We start from the raw sequence: 15,614 nt of genomic DNA, 5'->3' as shown, positions 1-15,614 counted from the left end.
TCCCCTTGTCCTCACTTACTGCCCCACCAGCCTCCAGATCCAGCACATTATCCTCCACAACTTCTGCCACCTTCAACAGGACCCCACCACTAAGCACATCTTTCCCTCTCTACCCATCTCCGCTTTCCGCAGGGATCGGTCCCTCCGCGACTCCCTGGTCCACACGTCCCTCTGTACGGATCTCCCACCCTACACTTATCCCTGCTGTCCCTACACCTCCTCTCTTGCCACCATTCAGGGCCCCAAACAGTCCTTCCAGGTGAGGCAACACTTCACTTGTGAGTCTGTTGGGGTCATCTATTGCATCCGGTGAGGCCTCCTCTACATCGATGAGACCCGACGCAGATTGGGGGACCGCTTCGTCGAGCACCTCCGCTCCATCCGCCACAACAGACAGGATCTCCCGGTTGCCACCCACTGCAACTCTGCTTCACACTCCCATTCGGATATGTCCATACATGGCCTCCTCTACTGCCATGATGAGGCTAAACTCAGCTTGGAGAAGCAACACCATCTGGCTAGTCTCCAGCCCCTTGGCATGAACAATGAATTCTCCCAACTTCCGGTAATTCCCTCCCCCTCCCTTCCCCCATCCCAGTATCACTCTGCCCCCTCCCCCAGCTGCCTATAACCTCCCTCATGGTTCCGCCTCCTTCTACTACCCATTGTGCTTTCCCCTATTCCTTCTTCACCTTTCCTGTCTATCACCTCCCTGCTTCCCCTCCCCCACTCCTTTATCTTTCCCCTTACTGGTTTTTCACCTGGAACCTACCAGCCTTCTCCTTCCCACCACCCCCCCCACCTTCTTTATAGGGTCTCTGCCCCTTCCCTCTACAGTCCTGACGAAGGGTTCCGGCCTGAAACGTTGACTGTTCATTTCCACGGACGCTGCCTGACCTGCTGAGTTCCTCCAGCGTTTTGTGCGTGTTGCTTTGACCCCAGCATCTGCAGAATATTTTGTGTATATATATCCTAATGTTTGTCAAAAGTTCCAGCACATTCTTTTTCAATGTTGACATGTTTTAACATATCTGCCTGTTCTATGTTGTCCTTCCAACCACGTTAAACCTTGAAGTGGATGGGCTACAGCAGCAGAAAACCGCATCGGGTTCCACTCCTGTACCTAATAAAGTGGCCATTGAATGTTATGCACAAACCTATTTAACTGCATTTCAAAATAAATTAGTCTGCTGTAAAGTGACATTGACAAGCCTAAGACCATGAAACATGAGAACAAATTCACCCTTCTCTTCCATTCCTATTTGCTGGAATCATACACTTTCCCCAACCATCTGATTTTTCAGTTCATTTTCTCACAGGAAGTAAACTGTGCCATTATTCACCTCTTTTGGGAGCAAATTAACCAATTAACTATCCGGAAAAGTGTGAAGTCATTCACTTTGGAAAGCTGAATTTAACAGCAGAGTACAGGATGAATGGCAGGATTTTTAGCAGTGTGGAGGTACAGAGGGATCTTAAGGTCTAAGCCCATTGAACCCTCAAAATTGCTGTGCAAGTCGATACAGTGGTTACGAAGACATATAGAGTGCTGGGTGCTGGCCTACATTAGTTGGGGAATTGAGTTCAAGAGTGTGAGGTAATGTTGCAGCTCTATAAGATTGTAGTTAGACCACACTTGGAATATTGTGTTCCGATCTGGTCGTCTCATTATAGGAAGGTTATGGAAACTTTAGAGAGGATTTTTAACAAAATGCTGCCTGTCTTATGAAGATAAGATGAGAGTTAGCTTTTTCTCTCTGGAGCGAAAGAAGATGAGAGGTAATTTGATAAAGGATGATGATAAGAAGTATGGATAGAGTGGACCCGAGAGATTTTTCCCAGAGTGAAATGGCTAATATGAGGAGAATAATTTTAAGCTGATTGGAGGAAAGTATGGGGGGGGGGGGAATGTCAGAGGTAGTCTTTTTTTACAGAGAGAATGGTGGGATGCAGAATGTGTGTATTATTCGTGGAACTATCAATAAGATTGAATGAGCTTGGAAAAAAAATTATAAGGATGTTGCTGGGACTTGCCACCATGATTTATAGTAGGGTTTCCCAACCCTTTTTATGTCTTAGACCCCTACCACTAACCGATGGTTCTGTGGACCCCAGGGAAAGGTTGAATAGGTTATAGTACCATATATCCTGCAGCCCAACTGAAGGATTTGGGCTATATATTTATTTTCTGTTTGACTATTTATTTACTACTATCTTATATGTGCTATATGTGCCTTGTGCTGTGTATAACTGTTGGTACTGTGTATTGTACCTTAGACTCAGAGAAATGCTGTTTCGTTTGGCGGTATTCATAGTATTCAGGTATAGCTGAACGACAATTAAACTTGAAATTGAACTTTATTCCCTAGGGCACAGGAAAAAGAGGGGAGATTTGATAGAGGTATACATAGGGTTGATGGAAGCAGGGTTTTTCCCACTGAGGTTAGGTAAAGCGAGAACAAGAGGTCATACATTAAGAGTGAAAGGTGAAATGTTTAAGGAGAACCTGAGGGGGAAGCTTCTTCACTCAGAGGGTGTGAAAATGTGGAATGAGCTGCCAGTGGAAGTGGTGGATATGGGTTTGATTGAAACACTTAAGTTAAATTTGGATAAGTATATGGATGGGAGGGTATGGAAGGCAGATTGATGGGACTAAGCAGAATAATAATTTAGCATAGGCTATTTCAGTGGTCCCCAACCTCCGGGCTGCGGACCGATACATTACCGCAAAGCATGCAGGGGTGCAGCGGTGGCCGGAACACACCCAGCACATCTTTAATGAAAAAGCCAAAATAAACAAGCTAATTATTTACGTGCCGGCGGCACCTTATTAATTAGCTTGTTTATTTTGGCTTTTTTCTTAAAAGACGTGCTGGGTGCGTTCCGGCCACCGCTGCACCTCTGCATGCTTTGCGGCAATGTATCGGTCCGAGGCCCGGAGGTTGGGGACCACTGGGCTATTTGAGCGGAAGGGCCTGTTTCTGTGATGTAGTACTCCATAGGGATTTGCAAACTCACGCTTTAAGATGATGAAAAGCAGCAAACGTAAATTACAATCCTGGAACTCAGTTTTACAATGCATTATTTTACTTGTGAACACTAAATTTGATAATACCTGCAAAAATTGCACTTGTTTCTGTTCCCTGAGAACCATCTGGGCTGCTTAATGTGAAAAGCTCAGTGAGATCATTAGATTTGAAGAACCGCCTCTGCTTTGGATCCTTCAATACACGATTACATAGGAATTGCTTGAAAATTTGTCTGCAATTAAGTGAGAACGACATAATTTATTTAAAGAAACTACTTGTAAAAAGATTTACAGTTTCATCATAATTACTTTAGCAATAAAAAAAAGGAAAATTAAAATCACAGGTCGTGTTGGCTATGTTGTACTTTTAAGAACTACGTTGGACTCATTTAAAAAATAATCATATAGGATTTCCACACCTCATAAACTTTACTAGTGTGAATTTATGTTTTCGAATTGTTTCATCTCCTAATTATAGTAATATTTATCTCAGACAAAAATGCTTGAATTTGTAGAATATTAGCAAATAATTATGTTCAAGATATTTAAAATGCAGTTATCTACTACCAGTTTAATATTGTCCACCGGGGAGATATTCAGCAAGGGCTTTCCCCCCACAGCTTAGCTGAATTGTTGGTTCTCATGTAAATTTTCCTGTTACAGAGGATTATGTAGGTAAAAAAAACAATTGCAGCTGCACATACCATTGCTACATATGGTTCAACACTATAAAAAAGTGAATTTATTAATTTATTTTGATTTCTTTCTATATTAGTTCATTCTGATTTACTTTACGTGAAGGAGTCAAACTGCTGAGTGCAGATAACGGGGTGTTCTACTGTTACTGAAGTACTTATTTATTTGCAGATACAGCATGGTTAAAGGCTCCTCTGGCCCAATGAGCCATGTCACCAATTAGCCTACTAATCCTATGTCTTTGGAATGTGGGAGGGAAACGGGGCACCTAGAGGAAACACATGCGGACATGGGGAGAATGTACAAACTCCTTACAGACAATGGCAGGAATTGAACCTTGGTCATTGGTGCTGTAAATAGCATCATGCTAACCGCTACGTTACTAGGTCGCTTCAGTTGGACTGAGACATACTTTTAAATGCTCAGCAGGTCAGTGAAATCTGTAGATGAAAATAGACAATTGATGCTTCTGGTCAAGGTTGCTGAAGATTCCAACATCTACAGTCTCTTGTGTCTCTATAACTGGGGTTCACAGACCCCTCAGAGTCCATGGCATAAAAAATGTTGGGAACCCCCGCCCCATATCTTTATGCCTCCATGAACACCTTGTAATTTATAGGGGTCCAATGGTAATCTATTCTTTTCCGCACTGATTTATGAGCAGAGTTTTCTTGTTTTCCTTGTATTTCCTTTAGAGTATAAGACATAGGAGCAGAATTAGGCCATTCAGCCCATTGAGTCTGTTTTGCCATTCCAACATGGCTGATGTATTTTCCCTCTCAATCCCATTCTCCCACCTTCCCCTATAACATTTGATGACCTGACTAATTAAGAACTTATCGACCTCTGCTTTAAATATACTCAGTAATTTGGCCTCCACAGTCATCTGTGGCTGTAAATTCCACAGATTACCACCCTCTGGCCAAAGAAATTCCTCATTTCTGTTCTAAACCTCCTTTGCTGTGTTTTCTTGTTTTCCTTGCTTTTCTTTTCGATTACATCTCTATCTGGATGAATTTAGAATAATACACTGTACTTATAAACACTCAGGAGAGGGGAAAAAACAAGAGCAATATCTTGCTGGTCACCCAGTGTGAAATTAAAATGTTTTGGCTTGTAAAATCATTTAGAATAAAACAAAATGGATTCTGGGATAATTTGTATTTTCTACAAAATCAAATGGTAAGTTATATAGTTTAATGTGACAGGACACATCACAAACAGATATCCCCAGTTGTGAACAGACCTGTGATAGATCTTTTCTTCAATCGTTCCAGCTGTCAGTAACCTGTAAACAGTCACTTGTTTCGTTTGACCTATCCTCCAGGCACGCTCTCGGGCCTAAAAGAAGGACTAGTGAATATCATCCGTCACTTTGCAAAGTGCTTCAGAATCAAAGGGCATGCACACTTCATTGCTCTAATCAGTTACAGCTATGAGTTATTCAAAACTCCAAGATGGTTTAATACCATTTCTAGTACACAAGTGTAAAGGAGAAAGAAGCAATTGTTAAACAACTCCAATGCAGCACAAAAAAAATAAAAAACGAATAAGTATAAATACGTAAGATAGCTTATATACATGGATTGATTGTATGTCCATAAAGTGACTCTAGGCATGGGAGCCTGTATATAAGGTGACTCTGACAGGAAATGATAAAGAAGTGGTGCTGGGGTGTGGTGGGGTGGGTTAGTGGGTGGAGGTATTGATCAACATTATTGCTCTAGTCTGGTGGTGCTGGACTGGATGTTACATAGTCTCCTGGTTGGACTGGGACAAACTGTCCATGAGGACGGTATGTGGGATCCTTCATGATGATACTGGCCCTTTTCCACATTTTTTATTGCTGAAACTTTGGGCTTTATTAAAGAGAAACTTTCTACAGCAGAGCAAAGGTTTACAGTCATATTATAGTTCAGGAAAACATTGTTATAGCTCCACCTGCACTAAACAGCCATATTATTTGAATGTCAGCAGTTTTTAATGAAGTTTTCTACTGGCTTTATGCTTGCTGTAATTGCTGCCAGCTGAATCACCACACTACATACACCCAAGCAAATGTGTGTCAGGCAACATTTTATTTGAGAATACTCTTCACAGCACACAGTGTGCTGTTTAGTGTTAGCACAGGATCAGACATTTCAAAGTCATTGAGATTGTTTCAGTATGTACTGCTCATGAAACCTGTAACAATTTGTAATGAATAGAACATTAGCAAATAAAATATTGGTACAATTGAAAATAGCAATCCCCACTGAGAATACACTGAAATATTTACTTATTTCAAGATATGGTGCAAAACAGGCTCTTCTGGCCCAATAACCCACCCATTTAACCCTAGCCTAATCACAGGACTATTTACAATGATCAATTAACCTACTAATCAGTACGTCTTTGGACAATGTGAGGAAACCGGAGCACCTGCACTGGGTGACGGGGAGATCGTACAAACTCCATACAGATAGTGCTGGAATTGAACTCTGAACTCTGACATCCCACGCTGTTGCACTAACCACTAAGGTACTGGGGTGCCCAGTAAACTGGAAATATATTAAGACCATAAGATTTGGAAGCAGAATTAGGACATTGGGCCCATAGAGTCTGCTCCACCATTTCATCAGAGCTGATCCATATTCTATCTCAGCCCCAATCTCCTGCTTTCTTCCCATATTCCTTCATGTCCTGACTAACCGTCAATCTACCAACCTCTATATTGATGGCAGATTTGAGTTGTTGTTCTCAATGCTACAAGTTCAGCCTGCAATTGTGAACACATAATGTTTAATAACTCGTCTAAATCCATGTTTGTGGCCTTATGTGAACTGCAGGCAAAAGATGGAAGTACAGAGCCGATTTAGTGCAGTTTTCTCTGATATAAGGTGAAAGGGGCTCACCTGTGTGTCAGTACTTGGGTTCCAGTCAGGGTCATAGATAATAACCCTGTTTGCCCCGGTCAAGTTAACCCCCAAGCCACCAACACGAGTGGTTAGAAGGAAGAGAAATATGGTAGGACTCTGCAACAATAAAAAACACATTTTGTTTTAAATATATCAAAAAGCTGTGCTTATTTTACAAGTACAAAAATAAAACATGTTGCCGAAACATAAGCACAAGCATTGCAGTACCTGTACATAGCTCCTACCTCATTGAATTTCAAAATGAGTGGCTGTCTGGAAGGTATTGTTGTTGATCCATCCATTTTAAGATAAGTATACCCTAGATTTCGTACAAACAGCTCCAGGATGTCCAGCATCTAATGCACAGAAGATAAAAAACTTTTTATTTAGTACATGGAAGCATATCTTTATGGAAGTACTCATGGGTATATTGTACAAATCAGAAATGAACATACATATTTGTAACAGAACACGTACATTCAAACTGCCATGTGTATTGAATATACAATTCAAGGTCAGTAAGACCAAGGAAATGATAGTGGACTTCAGGAAAGGGAAATCAGGAGAAAACACATCAGTTCTTATCAAGAGAAAGGATGCGCACCTTTAAGTTCCTGAGTATCAACATCTCTGAGAATCAGTTCTGGGCCCAACATACTGATGCAATTTGTGAAGAAGACATGCCAGCAGCTACATTCCATTAGGAATTTATGTCTCCATAGCTGCTAGCAAATTTCTCTGTTTGCATTCTGACTGGTTGCATCAACGTCTACTATGAAGGGGCCAATCACAGGATCAGAAAAGGCTGCAGAGGGTGTAGACGCAGCCAGCTCTGTCATGGGCACCAGCCTTCCCAGTATCAAGGACATCTTCAAACGGCATTGCCCCCTTTTCATTATTACCATCAATGAGAAAGCACAGTAACCTAAATACACACACTCAATGTTTTGGGAACTGCTTCTTCTCCTTCACCATCAGATTTCTGAATGGACAGTGAACCCATGAATGGTACCTCACTATTTACTGTATTTTTATATAGTCTTATTGTAATTTATAGTAATTTCTATGTATTGCACTGTACATTTTCCACAAAACAACAAATTTCATGACATATGTCAGTGGTAATAAACCTGATGCCAATTTTATAGAATATTTGCACCAGGAATATAAAAAATGTAATGAAAGCTGTGCAATAAATGTACAAACTAATTTTATTCCAAAATATGGTTGTATTTTAAACTCAGACTGAATGAACTGCATATTGATCAGTTATTCTCCAGTTGAAAGATGTCAAAATCTTTTTGAAATAACATTATCTGGCACTGTCAGTTCTGTTACAGCTATATCATGAAGCATTTTATCATTGGTAAACACATCAACTTAATGAATGTAATGCACTAAACATTACTTTAATGGATTTATAAAAGATATGCATACACCAAAATATGGGGAAAGTTAGCATTATGTAATTAACACTAAACAAAGACTGGATTTAAAAACTCTAGGGGCGGGCGGCATGGTGGTGTAGCGGTTAGCGTAACACTATTATTCTAACAGCGCCAGCGACACAGGTTCAATTCCGCCACTGTACGTACTCCCCATGACCGTGTGTGTTTCCGCTGGGTGCTCTGGTTTCCTCCCACATTCAAAAGATGTACGGTAAGTAGGTTAATTGGTTACATGGGTGTAATTGGGTGACACAGGCTCTTTGGGCTGGGAGGACCTGTTACTGTGCTGGATCTCTTAAATAAATAAATAAATAATCAATGAACACTTGGCACTTTTCTATGTTGAGTAGGAAGACACATCAAGTGAATTTGTTTTCCCTTATATTACTGCTAAAACATTCTACCTGCCGCGACTGTGAAAAGAGCAATACTCTATGTCCTTGTTTGTGCCACAGTTTTAGCAAAGCATCGACGACAATCATTTTTCCAGATCGCTTCCAATAACCAAAATGTTCTTCTTCAGTTAGCTGTTCATCGGGCACTCCTTTTAGGATTTTAGGGCCACCTGAAAAGAGATCTGGGTGATTGCAGATCTTCCTGAGAGCTATCAGGCCAGGGAACACCTGAGTTAGAAAGGGTGGGGATTGGGGAGAGAAAGAAAAATCGTTCAGCAGCATGCACATTTGATTCACTAATTCTTCACCATCATCAAAAATGGTGAAGCAGTATTCATGGGTTCATTGTTTATGGGACAATGGATCTATGAACACTACCTCACTACTTCTGCTCGACATGATTTTATATATACAGTATATGTACCTGTATATATTTTTATAAAATTGTAATCAGACAATAAACCTGATTTAATTGCAAACAACAGGAATTCTGCAGATGCTGGAAATTCAAGCAACACACATAAAAGTTGCTGGTGAATGCAGCAGGCCAGGCAGCATCTCTAGGAAGACTAGTCCTGACGAAGGGTCTTGGCCTGAAACGTCGACTGCACCTCTTCCCAGAGATGCTGCCTGGCCTGCTGCGTTCACCAGCAACTTTTAAGTGTGTTGCTTGATTTAATTGCAACACGTTTGTGCACAGACATAAGAACATGCATATGCAAGAAATCTTGGTACTAAAACTGAGGGCTGTGTGGGTGAGTGTATGCAGTGTGTCTGGGGCTGTGCTGTTCTACCACGGGTGAGCATGATAGTGTAGCGGTTATTGCAACTGCTTTACCGCACCAACGATCACTGACTCCCCATGATTGTGTAGATTTCTTCAGGGTGTTCCAGTTTCCTCCCACAATCCAAAGATGTACAGTTAAGGTTAGTGAGTTGTAGGCTTGCTACAGTATTTTGGTGTTGGAAGCATGATGACACCTGTGGGCTGCCCCCAGCAAATTTCACTGTATTTCACTGCATTTTAAAGTATGTTTCGATGTTTTAATGTAAATGTGATAAATAAAGCTAACTTTCATCTTTTATCAATTTCTATGTCAAAGCACTGAATAATTAAGTCAAAACACTGACTTAATTTCTGATCATATGTTTTAAACTCAAATTTGTTATCCTTTGTAATCACTCAAGGATTTATGTTAAAGAAAAGTTTCTGCAGTAGAAATGATTCCTCACTTTACAAACTCTTTGATTTGGAACCAGGCTTCCTTGATGAATATAAACTAACAACAAACCACACCTGCATGTCTCCATTGAGAATCTGATAGACTTCCTTGGAATCTATAAAACTCTGATAGACCTCGCGTTGCTCTTCAGTTAACCGACAGAACAGCACCTACAAAAAAAAAGGCTCCAGTCAGTTTGTACATTTCTGCTTGAAGTATTCTTTAGCCCAACTCTTTTATTCTAAAATACTAACGCCAAATAACAAAGTTCTGTGAACGTGCCCCTAATTTCTGTTTGCACTACAGCTTAAATTGTATCATGCAATCTGTAAAAGTTAGTGCAACACTTTACAGCACAAACGATCAGGATTCAATCCTCACTGCTGTCTGTAAGGAGTTTGTTTGTTTTCCCTGAGACAGCATGGGTTTTCCCTGGGTGCTCCCAAACATTCCAAAGATGTCTGGATCAGGGTCAGAGAGTGGTGGGCATGGTATATTGGTGGCAGAAATATGACAACACTTGTGGGCTGCCTCTAGCATATATTTGGACTGTGTTAATTGTTGTTGCCAATGACTCACTTCTCTGTATGTTTCGATGTACATGTGACAAATAAAGCTAATGTTTAAATAAGATATCACACTTGTATGACAAAATTTACACCTCAAGCATGTACAATTCAAAACTGGAAGCTATAGTGGCACAATTAGTACAGAGCCAGAGACCACGGTTCAATCCTGAGCTCAGATGCTGTCTACGTGGAGTCTGCATGTTCACTTTGTGGCTACTGTATGTGGGTTTCATCCAGATAGTCTGGTGTCCACCCACATCCAAAGACACGTGCGTCAGTAGGTTAAGTAGCCACTAGTATGTAGTCAGTGGTTGAATAGAGGCCATACTCTTCTCACTGCTGCCACTGGGAAGGAGGTACAAGAGCTTCATGACTCACACCACCAGGTTCAGGAACAGTTATGCCCTTCAACCATCAGGCTCATGAACCCACACTCAACTTCACTCATCCTTTTACAGAACTGTTTCCACAACTGATGGACTCACCTCCAAGGACTTTTCATCTCATGTTCTCAATATTTATTGTTTATTTTTTTTTATTTGCACAGTTCATTGTCTTTTGCACATGGGCTGTTCATCAGTTATGTTGTGAGCAGTTTTTCATTGATTCTATTATTTCTTTGTATCTACCATGAGTACCCCAAGAAAATGAATCATAGGGTTCATATGGTAACATGTATGTACTTTGATAATAAATTTACTTTGAACTTTGAATTAACGTGAGGGCTGCATGTAACGGACCTATGTAGGTTTGTTGGAAAAGGCTGATTGATTGTCAGCACCAATTCAGTGTGCCAAAAGGCTGCTTCCATGCTGTATCACTCCAAGACTCTGGTAAACAGACTGATTAAAGGATAGACACAAACAGACAGGGGAGTTGTAGAGGTTATACACACGTAATGGAAAAAGATAACCTACATGATCAGTGCCTCTCAAGCCAAATGGTCTTATTGATCAAACAACAGATTATTGCCAAGCTGCTTAGATCATACTGTAGCAATATGAATCTCATCTCCTTGATAGTGTATAGCCAAAGACTATTTCTTAACAATATACAGAAAACATGAAGTATGAATTTTGGGTCAAGTTTACAACAGGTATTTTATTTGAGGTCACACTTATGAAAATATCTATTTTTCTGAATCCATATTTGAAGAAAAAATAATGTCCTTTTATAAATAGCTTGGTACAAATATTCAGTATTTTACATGCAGTGTTTCTATAAATGAATAAAATTCTGATGTTTCTTTAAATACTGAATAACCATACATTAGATATCAAAGAATAAACTCAAGCAATTGTGGTATATGTAATCCTATAACGAGATCCAAATTACTGAGGTATTTGAATAGGTACTGGTAAAAAGGCAGCGTTCATGCATCAAGTTTAAGTTTATAGTCATCTGACTGTACATATATAAAATCAAATGAAACAATGTTCTTCCAGAGAACAGTGCACCCACAAAACATATATTACACGTGGTACATAAAAAATAGCACCATAAGTTAATAAAATACAATTCATAATGCATGTAGTATGCAGCCCAAGTAAACAGTACACTAAACAGCTCACTGTCCTAGTGATGAGATCTCGATGGTGACAGAATATTCATTAGTTTCACAACCTGAGGGATGAAGCTGTTACCCTTTCTAGCAGTCCTGGTCCTGATGATTCTGTATCTCCTTTCTGATGGTTGTGGGTCAAAGAAATTACGGAATGGGTGGTAGGGATCCTCAACAATGCTTCGGGCCCTTCGTCTGCAATGTTCCCGGTAAATGTCACAAATATCACCACACTAGGTATTCAGTTCCCCTCCCATCAGCTTGCCAGTGGGTACTCTACCTAGTGCACTATGACTATTCAACAAGGCTTCTTTGACTGTACTTCTCAACTATGAAGTGACTTTAGCACCAAGAGGAACAAAGCAGTAAGAGCATGTGAATACCAACAGCAGGAGCTCCTCTGCCGTGCGCCTTCCATTCAAGGTTCAAACTTCAAAGTACGTATGGTTCATTTTGTTGCAGGCATTCATGGTAGAACAAAGAAATACAATACAATTAATGAAAAACTATATACAAAGACTAACAATCAACCTGATAAATGGTCTCTGCCCAAAACATTACCTGTTTAATTCATTTCCACAAATGCTGCACAGACTTCTATGTTCTTCCAGAATTTTATTTGTTACTCTGACAAACAACCAATGTACAAAAGACGACAAACAATGCAAATACAAAAAAAACCTAATAAATAAAAAATATTGAGAACATGAGTTGCAGAGTCCTTGAAAGTGGGTCCACAGGTTGCAGAATCAGTTCAGTGTTGAGGTGAATGAAGTTGTCTACGAGTTTGTAGATGATACAAAGATAAGTGGAGGGGCAGGTAGTTTTGAGGAAGTAGAGAGGCTATGGAAAGACTTAAGATAAATTAGGAGAATGGGCAAAGAAGTAGCAGGTGAAATACAGTGTCGGGAGGTGCATGGTCATGCACTTTAGTAGAAGAAATTAAAGGGTTGACTACTTTCTAAATGGAATTGAGAGAAAGTACAAAAATTTGAGGTGCAAAGGGACTTGGGAGTTCTTGTGCAGGCTTCCCTTAAGGTTAATTTGCAGATTGAGTCTGTGGTCAGGAAGGCAAATGGCTAATTCTGCTCCTTTATCTTATGGTCCTATAAATATTCATCATTGCCAATCTAAATCTTGGGACTCTATTGGAAGGAGATTGAGTCTGTGGTCAGGAAGGCAAATGGCTAATTCTGCTCCTTTATCTTATGGTCCTATAAATATTCATCATTGCCAATCTAAATCTTGGGACTCTATTGGAAGGACTGCTGGAGTTCAGGAAGGAATGTCACACACATAAGGATTGGGATGGCCAGTGATGGTTGCATCCTGTACAACAGATCAGATTATACTACTCAAGTAACAGGAAGGCCAGAAGAAATGGAACAAGCAAATTGATAGGGTGATTAAGAAGTTGTATGATGTGTTGGCCTTCATTAGTCGAGGGAATGAGTTCAATCAAGGTAACATTGCAGCTCTATTAAGCCCTGGTTAGACCACATTTGGGAGTATTGTGTTCCGTTCTGATCACCTCATTATAGGAAGACATGGGAGCTTTAGAGAGGGCGCATAAGAGATTCACTAGGATGCTGCCTGCACTAAAAAGTACATCTTATGAAGATGGGTTGAGTGACCTATGGCTTTTCTCTTTGGAGCAATGGAGAATGAGAGGTAACTTGATTAAGGTGCAGAAGATGATAACAAGTATAGATTAAGTTGTCAGCCAGAGTGCTTTTTCTTCCCAGGGAGGAAATGGATAATACAAGGGGGCATAATTTTAAGGTGATTGGAGGAAAATATAGGGGGAATGTCAGAGGTAACTTCTTTACACATAGAGTGAGTGCTTGGAATGCACTGCCAGGGGTGGTGGTAGAAGCAGACGCTTTATGGACATTTAAGAAACTTTTAAATAGGCACATGGATGATAGAAAAATGGAAGGCTGTGTAGGAAGGAAGGGTTAGATTGATCCAAGGTTAAAGGTTGGCTCAAATTTGTGGGCCAAAGGGCCTGCACTGTTTTATATTCAAAGTAAGCAAGGTCAAGTAATTGACAATACTGTATTTCCACTGGGTCATCAATTCCCCCCTAAATCCAAACAAAAAGTCCTTCAATAGACTATGACATAATTAGCTGCCCTTATAAACACATCTCTTCAGAATCTCCGGAACAAGACACACACACAAAACGCTGGGGAACCTCAGCAGGTCAGGCAGCATCTACGGAAATGATTAGACCGCTGAAGTTTCAGGTTGAGACTCTTCATCAGGATTGATGGGTTTTGGCCCAAATCCCGTGTGTTGCTCTGGATTTCCAGTATCTGCAGAATTTCTTGTGTTTATGTCTTCACAATCTCTAATATTTACTTGGAAAATTTTTAAGCTAATGCTCAAGGACAACAAGGAAGCCAAACGAGTCATGCCCAAGCATAATGCAACACTCTTCCTTTAAAGATAAGTGGCATCCTCAGCCACTAAAGAGGCAAACAACCAAAATCAGAGTTAGCAACATGTTTCCGGAATTATTCATACCTTATATAAAGTGATGATGTTTTATCTATGGTGTAATGCAGCAGTACAACAATGAAGTGTTATGTATTATTGATGAATATTCCATTGTGTGATTAGTTCTGCTTTTAAACTAATCACTGGTTTCCCTTTGCCACATACACCTTTGCTGGGATATGTTTCTGTCAATTCTTGGAAAAAACACATCGTACTGTTTACAATTTGTGCATGCTATGTACTTGATAACAAACTACAAGGCAGACTGCTAATTAATGAAATAATACAACATTTTTTAAAAAGTCATTAAATTTATTGGATAAAATTAAAAATGATACACTTCCTTTTTAATTCAGCATTAACTTCTATAGGTAATTAAAAATTTATAAGGCGCAATTTAAAAAAAAACACCATCAGCATCTGTGCCCACAGATGTGAAGTGCTCTTATTTTTCTATGACTGAAGTCTTTGTTATTTTGTATGCATCGCCCCTGCTGTGCCTCATGATGGCATTTTAATATTTAATGTAACTACTGTTACACCAAGCTCCAAAGGAGAGGGACTGGCCAAGCTCTGGAGGTCAGTCCTTCTATTTTGTTCAACTGCTTTTTAAGCAAACCTGCCATCATGCTAGACTCTAATCCCATTGAGAACAAGAACTTTAATGAATTATATTCAACTTTCTTTAGAATTAAAATGAGTGCAGTTATTACTAAAGCATTCTCAAAAGTGATTCAAAAAGTATCAACCTTTTCATTATGAAATGTACAACTTCCGATAACACAGTCGGTAATTGCATACAGAGTTCAGTCTTAACAATCAACAAGTTTCCAGGTGCATTCCCTAGTTTCTAGTGTCAAACACTCTGAACTGAAGCAACAATAGGTACAACTACAGTGGATTCCGGTTAATCGAGGCAGCCGCTTATATTGGACAACTCTTAAAGAACAAAAACTAATTGAGAAAATTACCGGGATTCCCCTCATTTATTTTGGACACTATGCGGCTTAATTGGGATAGGAGACGTTGCTGAAGTGACCAACTAGTGTCAGTCGCATGCACTTTAGCGGCTGCTAGCACTACACTGAGCTTCAAGTGAACAGCATCAGTTGCATGCAATTGTGTTCAAAAAGCAGTGATTTTTGTCACTGATAGTCGGTGAGAAATAAGCAGCAGGACAATTCAGAACTGTTTTGCTCACTGCGGTTTCAAACATTCAGACTCAGAGATGCCAGAAATGGCCAGAAGTGAAAATGAAATGATTTCACTATTTCAATAAATTAGGAATTATGAAG

The 15,614-nt window shown here is 40.0% G+C and overlaps 1 protein-coding gene across 1 annotated transcript in view; it reads right to left on the bottom strand.

Annotated features, from left to right (window-relative positions):
* ercc6 (excision repair cross-complementation group 6) overlaps positions 1-15,614 on the bottom strand; it is a 95,377-nt gene that overhangs the window by 14,564 nt on the left and 65,199 nt on the right. The window contains exons 12-17 of the mRNA XM_063070325.1: positions 9,762-9,857; positions 8,474-8,692; positions 6,867-6,977; positions 6,619-6,738; positions 4,971-5,065; positions 3,116-3,261 (exon numbers count right to left, since the gene is read on the bottom strand). Of these exons, the coding sequence (XP_062926395.1) occupies positions 3,116-3,261; positions 4,971-5,065; positions 6,619-6,738; positions 6,867-6,977; positions 8,474-8,692; positions 9,762-9,857 (787 nt within the window). The remainder of the gene's footprint in view (positions 1-3,115; positions 3,262-4,970; positions 5,066-6,618; positions 6,739-6,866; positions 6,978-8,473; positions 8,693-9,761; positions 9,858-15,614) is intronic.

The sequence above is a fragment of the Mobula hypostoma genome, chromosome 18 (assembly GCF_963921235.1).
Source record: "Mobula hypostoma chromosome 18, sMobHyp1.1, whole genome shotgun sequence".
Lineage (NCBI taxonomy): Eukaryota > Metazoa > Chordata > Chondrichthyes > Myliobatiformes > Myliobatidae > Mobula > Mobula hypostoma.
This window is presented reverse-complemented; position numbering and strand designations above follow the sequence as displayed.